The sequence below is a fragment of the Schistosoma mansoni genome, chromosome 3 (assembly GCF_000237925.1).
Source record: "Schistosoma mansoni strain Puerto Rico chromosome 3, complete genome".
Lineage (NCBI taxonomy): Eukaryota > Metazoa > Platyhelminthes > Trematoda > Strigeidida > Schistosomatidae > Schistosoma > Schistosoma mansoni.
The window spans coordinates 2,723,101-2,732,030 of NC_031497.1; the positions used below are offsets into that span (position 1 = coordinate 2,723,101).

General features: G+C 36.2%; 1 protein-coding gene across 1 annotated transcript in view; it reads right to left on the reverse strand.

The window, feature by feature from the left end:
* Positions 1-8,930, reverse strand: part of Smp_074030 (tyrosine kinase) — a gene marked incomplete at its 3' end in the record, with an annotated part of 64,260 nt that overhangs the window by 3,901 nt on the left and 51,429 nt on the right. Inside the window, exon 15 of the mRNA XM_018798891.1 lies at positions 3,284-3,371. Coding sequence (XP_018650735.1) covers positions 3,284-3,371 — 88 coding nt within the window. The remainder of the gene's footprint in view (positions 1-3,283; positions 3,372-8,930) is intronic.

The window sequence follows — 8,930 nt, forward strand, 5'->3', positions numbered from 1 at the left end:
TTCAGTATACCTGGGACAGTGTTTTGCACACTAGAATCGTTGGCCATGGTGACACTTGAGGAGGAAGCCGAAAGAGAAAGTATAGTGTTGAAAGTCGAGGTGTGAGGAATAATAGAAATTGAAGGAGATTGATTATGAATACAGTGATCTTGAGTGCTGTTAGAGGCGTGAGAGTGGTTATTACTTCCCGGTTGCCCACATCGTGGAAGGGTTCTTCTAGAGGTACTTGAAAAGGAAATTGAATTAGAAGTGATCTTATGACCTGAGAGCGTGACCGCAGTGCCCAAGGGACAACTGCTTGAAGTCGGTCACGCACGACCGTTTTGTGAGTAATTTTCGTGTTAGCCCCGTACTTGTTGGAACCTTACCGCCGGAGACGGATATTTGTGAGATAAGGCGAGGTGTGCATTTTTAGGGTCGACCTTTTCTAACCCCACCCCTCCTTGTGGGAAGGCAGCATCGCTGTTCTGCTGGTCGTTTGAAGGCAACACCTTACTGCCGTCAAACCTCTGTACAGTCAGCAGCACGATTTTGCCCTGGGACCTAGGGTTTGGTGCTTTCAGTCTCACCGCTCTTCAACCGACCTGCCTGGCATGGTAGGACCATGAGGAACGATTGTTCCAGCCAGCATAACTCTATTGGTTCATCACGATATGCAAGCCCGAACATCACGTCAATGTAGCTGCAATGGTTGGGATCAAACTAACAAGGCAATGTTATATGAATAAACTCACAGGTTTTCAATTGACTCGTGATTTCAACTATAAAACTATTATTATCATCATCCTATTTGTCAAATGACGTAAATGGTGCAAAATCAACGAAAAAATTATCAAAAGAAAATAAAACAAACCAATCTAAAATCTTATACACTTAGTTACTTGAAAGCAAAGTTAATAAGAGTATGTTCTAGTTCGAGACCAAAAAAAGGAACAACGAATACCAAAAAACAACTGATGATATATGTTTTTCCTGACATTAAGAAAAGCAAACACTAATAGTTTATTATAATTGGAATTTGATTATAATATTAAATTTTAATTGAATTTCAATCAAAGTATATTTTTTTATTTAAGTTAACTAAACAACAATATAATTTTCAATAACAATTAAGTTCAATTAACTCTTTAGTGAGAAGTAATCCATAGAGTATTTCTTTTTGCCCATTTTTGATATTGTATTTCAATATTATAGATTTATTTTTTCTAACAAAGCAAACAGTTTTTCCATTATTTAGCTCATTGTCTTTACGTAAAAATATTTTAATAATGATTGGTTAGCCCCCAAGTGCTCTGGTACGGCCGAGAGTGGGGAGAGTCCGCTCTCCCTCTCCAAATGCTCTCACATGGCCACGCGTATATAGCCTCTGCCAGAGAAGTCCTAGTCATTGACTTCTCGTGGAACTACTGTTGTTTACGAAATTGAGAAGACGAAAAGCGAATGTCCGGCGCTTTAACCGGGTTGGTGGACACGGAAAGTTCACCTAGGGGAGTTGGAAAACCCTCATTCCAAACCAATGGTGCACATGGGCTGGCTCCAGTATCCTGAGGGAACAAATGGCGTATGAACCAATCGTTGGTCACCGGCTATCATGGGACTGCATTTATTTATGATGCTCTACTGCCTTGTGGATCAGACCTTTAGGTCAAAGGCTCGGGGTGTGGCCCCCTAAGAAAAGTATCTGCTTCGGTTTGGGCACCCGGGCCCTCACACAAATCAAATGAGATTTGTGTGGCGCATATGTATCTGGTTAAAAGTTTATCAAGTATTAAAGGTATGTGTTTCATTCTATTTGAGACTTGTCAGATGGATGATGTACCCGATGTCCAATGTAAAAGCTATTCGGATTCGGTAGCTCAATAGATAACTTAATAGTGCTTTAAGTGAAGCATACAGGGTTCGAGCCAGAATGTGAATATCAATACACGGATCTAGGATCATTCATTTGACGATTCTTAACTAGGAGTAAACAAGAATCCCAGTTTCTACTGCTATTTAACTTTAATAAAAAGTTGTAACTAAAGCATATTGGCATTATCTACTAACAATGGATTATATGCTAATGGAGATTGAGCAATAGTACACCATAAACAACAATAACGGGAAAAATACAATCTCTAACCAAAGAAAATGATCATCAAATTTGTAATTTTATTTTATTAATAAATAGATATGTAGTGTGCACTACTTATGCGGACAGACATAAGTAGTGTATAGCAGAAATTGGAAGCCAATGATCTATTCGATGTATGATTATCATATTTTACAAAGCTACTGTTTGATTTTGCATAAAACAATGAATTAGTTTTCCACATCGCGTCTCCATTCACTACAGATCTACTGTAGATATTTATTCCGGTTTGATGAATTATCTAAAAAATAGTTTCATATGTGCTACTAATAAAACATCACAATAAACTACGTGATTACACATGAAATATAGCTTGTATTATTTCTCAATCTATTCAAGTAGAGTAATATTAACGACAACCAAACAATGAAAAGTACAAACATGATCAATAGTAAGAAATATAGTAGTAACTAGAAATGTACAAAATCAAACAAACTAATGTTTGTATTCATATAATAATAATAATAATAATTAAAACACGAAGTTCAGCGAAGGGATCTCTTTATAACGAATTTATTATCAAGCTGTACAATCGTATATATATATGAAAATGTTTTGTTAAAGTACTAGTAGAAGAGCAGGTGCTCTTGTGGAGCAAGGTACAACGGCCGTAGCCAGCGCTCGCTTTCAACTGGGATACGAGAACATATCCCAGTTTGGTTCTATAAGGGTGAAAAAAAGCAGTTAGGAGTTCTATACTTGAACACCTAATCGACTGTAATCATTCTACGGATCCGCAGTCTGATTTTAAGGTTGTTTATATGATTCATTCAAATCTACCTAGATTTCCTCGTATCAAACTCTTAAAAAAATAGCCGAAGCTCTTACCATCCATGAGCTCAAACCAGAACTATGCGTACAAAAGAAGTACGTCTTTTCATTATCGTTACCATGGCCTTCATATTATTATCATCATTCTATTATTATTACTCCATTTCCCCTTTACTTATGTCTTATATTCTCATTATTTTATTCATGAATACTCATCATATATATATATATATATATATATATATATATATATATATATATATATACGATTGTACAACTTGATAATAAATTCGTTGAACTGAACTTCGTGTTTTAATTTTAATGTTTAAATGGGAATTATATGCCAATAATAATAATAATAATAATAATAATAATAATTACCGTGAAATTCTCCGTTCAATACATACTGCTGCCAAACTCAGAAGAATAATGTTGAAAAGAAAACCAATGATCAAAATGTAGTAATGTTCTATTGGAATGAAAAATAAAAAGACATGGTGTAGTTTTTATGAAAAGATTGCTAATGATTATAGATGATATAAATGTTTGTTATATCTTAATGAGTAGAGTATACAATTGTATTTCCAATGTAAGCTACTTCTTTACAGTAAATAAGTGACCGGATTAGCAAAATTTTAAATGGTACAAAGGAAATAGTGCGGAATACTTTTAGTGAAATCATAATAGGTCTGAATATATCAATGTAAAGTGATTCTTGATCAAGGTGAATGTGTATTACATGTCACTGTATTAATTTGTACATTTGAGTTTGGTATGAAAAATGTATACAGTCTAGGTTGGATGAATAGTCAGGCCTCCTTTACTATTAAATGCAGAGGGGTTTATTATTACGCAAAACGTTTCGAGTACTCACCTCTTTTTGTAGTTCGAAAAGCTTTTTTGAACTATTTTGATATTTTTAATATCAATTTACTGACTATTGAAAAAAGCGTCTACTGATATTCCTATTTTAAACTGTAAATTTTCCAATTCTACAGGATTACTAGGTCTCTTTGTGTAATTTACATGTTCTTTGGCACTAGTTGAGATCTCATGAGAAGATTCTTTAAGGTAGAACGCATCACAGTCGACACAAACTAATCTGTTGACCTAATTTTATGTAGAGGTGAACGGGATCTTTAATTCTACTTAAAGCGTTTCTTACAGTGTTGGTGTTATATCTAGAGTTTGCATTCTTGATATAACGTGTACAACTAGAGCACTCGACTGCTAGAATACTCCAAGTCGCAGATATTTTTAATTGTTACTTACTTACGCCTGTTACCCCTAGTCGAGGGGCATAGGCGACCCACCAGCGTTCACCATTCAATCTGTCCTGGTCATTTCTCCCCAGTTGTTATTTATCCTTTTCATGTTTGCTTTCAATTCCTAACGCAGTGTGTTCTTCGGCATTCTTCTTTTCCATTTAAATTCAAGATCTCAAGTCACCACTTGCCTCGTCATGCAGTTTGGTGATTTCCTCTAAGTATGCCTTATCCATTTTCGAACATCTTTTCCTAATTTCCCCTTCTGATGGAAGCTGGTTTGTCCTCTCCCACAGTAGGCTGTTGCTGATGGTATCAGGTTACCGGACATTGAGTATTTAACATAGACAACTGTTTATAAATACTTGTACCTTTTTGAAAATGGTTGTAGTAGTTCTCCAATTTTCAGCTTCATACAGTAGGACTGTCTTGACGTTCATATTGAAAATTCTGCCTTTGATGTTGGTTGACAGTTGCTTACAGTTCTATATGTCCTTCAACTGTAGAAATAGTGTCCTTGCTTTGCCAATCCTCGCATTCACATCTGCATCGGATCCTCCTTGTTCATCGATGATGCTTCCCAGGTACGTGAAAGATTCCACATCTTCCAGAGCTTCTCCATCAAGTGTGATTGTGTTGGTGTTCTCTGTGTTGTGTTTGAAGACCTTGGTTTCTTCCTTGTGTTTGTTGAGGCCTACTGATGCATATGCTGCTGCTACACTAGTTGTCTTCATCTGTACTTGTTGGTATGTATGGGATAGAAGAGCCAGGTCATCTGAAAAGTCCAAATCTTCCAATTGATTTCGAACTGTCCATTGTATCCCGTGTCTCCTCTGATATGTAGAAGCCTTCATAATCCAGTCGATCACCAGAAGAAAGAGTATGGGAGAGAGTTGGCAGTTTTGTCTGACTCCGATCCTCACTTGGAATACGTCTGTCAGCTGTCCTCCAAGCATGACTTTGTAGTGTAGTCCATCGTATGAATTCCGTATGATATTGACGATCGTCTCAGACACACCATGATGTCGGAGACGTTCGTATAATGTTCTCAGATCCACACTGTCAAATGCTTTCTCATAATCAAGGAAGTTGATGCATAGTGACGAGTTCCACTCAAATGATTGTTCAACGATGATCCGTAGTGTGGCGATTTGGTCTGTCCACGGCCAGTCCTTACGGAATCCGGTCTGTTGATCTCGAAGCTGAGCGTCTATTGAATCTTTCATCCGGTTCAACAACACTTTGTTGAAAACTTCACAAATATTTATTAAGAATAAAGCGTACCGATTTTGATGTGAATAGTTCTTTATTCAAATTAGTATAGTTTAACCAATTGAATGTTACATTGTTACTTGTTAAATCCGTACGTTACTGAGACGTTTGGACGAAAAGAGATGTTTGCAAAATTGAAAATCGTTAGGTAGCAGTGGATTGTAACTAAGATAATGAAGTGATCTCAAAAACTCATACGTAGGGCTTTAAGAGACAGGGCGGATATCAAAAAACTGTATACAATCGTATATGAACATATAAACAAAGAAAGACAAATATATAAATTTTAATAAATCTAAAAGATACAGAAAGAAGTAGCTAGTCTACGCAATTTATTTTTCAACATCGGCGTGATCATTGGACGTGTGGAAAACATTGGTTGTAGTTTACCTGCATTAAAAGTCCTTTGGATTGATCTTTGTAGCTTAAGTCTTAACATTTCACTAGGTGCGTTGCCTCTGAATTGTAGACGTATATACAGAGGCTTTTTGTTCACAGTTAAACATTCTTTATGCTCTCTTTTACTAGCTATGTTTTTATTTATAAATTTCTCTGGGTATCCGTTTTCTCTCAGGGTCGTGTACAATGCTTTTGTTTCATCTTCGACCGTATCTCGAGAGCATATGGTCTTGATTCTATAGTGTAATGTCTTGATCAGGTTCCTTTTGTACTGTAGAGGAAAAAAACTGAGAAAGTTTGTATACTGACCCGTCCACGATATTTTCCTGTTTATGTTTCTCCTTAATAAACCGTCTTTTCTCCTTGTAAGTAGAACATCTAGAAAAGCTATTCTACCTCCACTTTCCTCCTCACATGTGAATTTTATAGACAGATGAGCTGTATTGAACAGCTGAAGTGTCTCCATTATGTCAGTATAGTCGTTACATAGGATGAACGTGTCGTCCATATATCGGCAGTAAAGTGAAAACTTTTCAATCTGTTGTGTCAGTGGGCCGTTTTCTAGTTTCGCGAGAAAAATATCAACCAATATGGGACCTAGGGGTGAACCCATCGCGACACCATCTATTTGTCTGTAGATTTCACCATTGAATTTAAAATGTACATTCATAGTACATTTTGGTGGTAATTCTTTGATGGTCTCCACAGGGATTGTAGTTACTACTTCTTGTTCTCTAAGCTGTTCACAAATATATTCTACAGTCTCTCTGAGTGGTACATTTGTGAACAATGACGTTACGTCAAAGGACATCATCTTTTGACCTGTCGTGTTTATGTTTATTATTATTATTAGCTTTATTCAATATTATATTTTTGGTACAATATAGAATTCTCAGCACAAAGTAGTTGATTCAATACAGTTCCTTATAAATTCCAATGATATTTTCGTTTCTGTGAAATGCGTTATACTTCAGGTATTTGTTGAGTACCCTGAACGCAATGGGTTGGTCACAAGAGTTGAATCGCTGAAAAATACCCATCATTATCCAAAACTATTCTATAAGTCACTACGCCGTAATCACGTTCATCCAAACAGAAAAACACTAAAACGCCATGCGCTTAATAAAATCGATGCATTATATAATGATTTGACGGAGATAGAAGTAAACATTGCTCGCAGAAAATTCGCAGTTTATGAATTAACAGAAGACCTTTAGTCCCAGTTTATGGATTACGTCACAAAGATAACTAAGGAAAGATCAGACAAGAAACATATTCAACTTCTCAAAAGCCTAGAGAACCAACCGGTTCAAAATAAACTTCCGACTGAACCGAAAAGGTATGTGCATAATTTTTTCAGTAATGAATTAAGTAAAGAAGAACTTGAAGTATTAGCACCAGGTCTAAAATTTTGTGATACACGAAATCGCGTAAATCATATGGATACGGATATCCAATTTGAAAACCTAAATCGTCAGATATCCGATCTAGTCCCAACTTCGGATCTGGAACTTGAACGTTTCAAAACAAGCATCGTTGGCTGTTGCTATCAGTTTAAGAATAGTAGATATAACTACAGAAGTATTTTGACTAAAAAACATAAGGAGGCTATCAGTGAACTTATTAATGACGAGAATCTGATTATCACGAAACCTGATAAAGGAACAGGAACTGTCCTACCTAATAGAAAAGACTACATTGTCAAGATGAATAACATCTTGAATGATCACCAAAAATTTCAGAAACTGAGTAACCAGAAAGATGTCAATAATAAGATAGAAAATGAATTGACTAGATCTTTAAAAAAAAGCTCAGAGATCAACAGATAATTCCGCCAGACATATATGAATCAATCAAGCCGACAGGTACTCATTTACCTAGGTTATACGGACTACCGAAGGTACATAAACCGGATATCCCACTGAGACCAATTTTAGACATGTACGATTCTCCTTACCATACGGTAGCAAAGTGGTTAGTAACCGTTTTAAAACCACTTCACAAACACCTAGTAAAGCACAGTATTAAGGATGTATTCCAATTCGTCGGCGGCCTGTTTAAACATCTGGGCTACCTATTCCTGTCATCTAGATATTTCAACAAGTTATCTAATTTTGTTTGTTTTAATACATCATTATGCCTATTAATCGCACAACCTATTCAGGTGCATTTCTGAAAAGTGTAAGACCTTTCGCTGTAAAGGTTACAGAAGGCCTAATCAGAGATATCGTGGTTGCTGTCAATATAGAGCGAGAAGAATGTACATTATCCAGATGTCGATTGACTGAGCTGCTAACTTCTAACTGGCGATCATTCATTATTTATCGTCAGGAAGGACGAAGTAAGAAACAGAAACTTGTTGAAGTACTTTGTGCTGAGAATTCTATATTGTACCAAAAATATAATATTGAATAAAGCTAATAATAATAATAAACATAAACACGACAGGTCAAAAGATGATGTCCTTTGACGTAACGTCATTGTTCACAAATGTACCACTCAGAGAGACTGTAGAATATATTTGTGAACAGCTTAGAGAACAAGAAGTAGTAACTACAATCCCTGTGGAGACCATCAAAGAATTACCACCAAAATGTACTATGAATGTACATTTTAAATTCAATGGTGAAATCTACAGACAAATAGATGGTGTCGCGATGGGTTCACCCCTAGGTCCCATATTGGTTGATATTTTTCTCGCGAAACTAGAAAACGGCCCACTGACACAACAGATTGAAAAGTTTTCACTTTACTGCCGATATATGGACGACACGTTCATCCTATGTAACGACTATACTGACATAATGGAGACACTTCAGCTGTTCAATACAGCTCATCTGTCTATAAAATTCACATGTGAGGAGGAAAGTGGAGGTAGAATAGCTTTTCTAGATGTTCTACTTACAAGGAGAAAAGACGGTTTATTAAGGAGAAACATAAACAGGAAAATATCGTGGACGGGTCAGTATACAAACTTTCTCAGTTTTTTTCCTCTACAGTACAAAAGGAACCTGATCAAGACATTACACTATAGAATCAAGACCATATGCTCTCGAGATACGGTCGAAGATGAAACAAAAGCATTGTACACG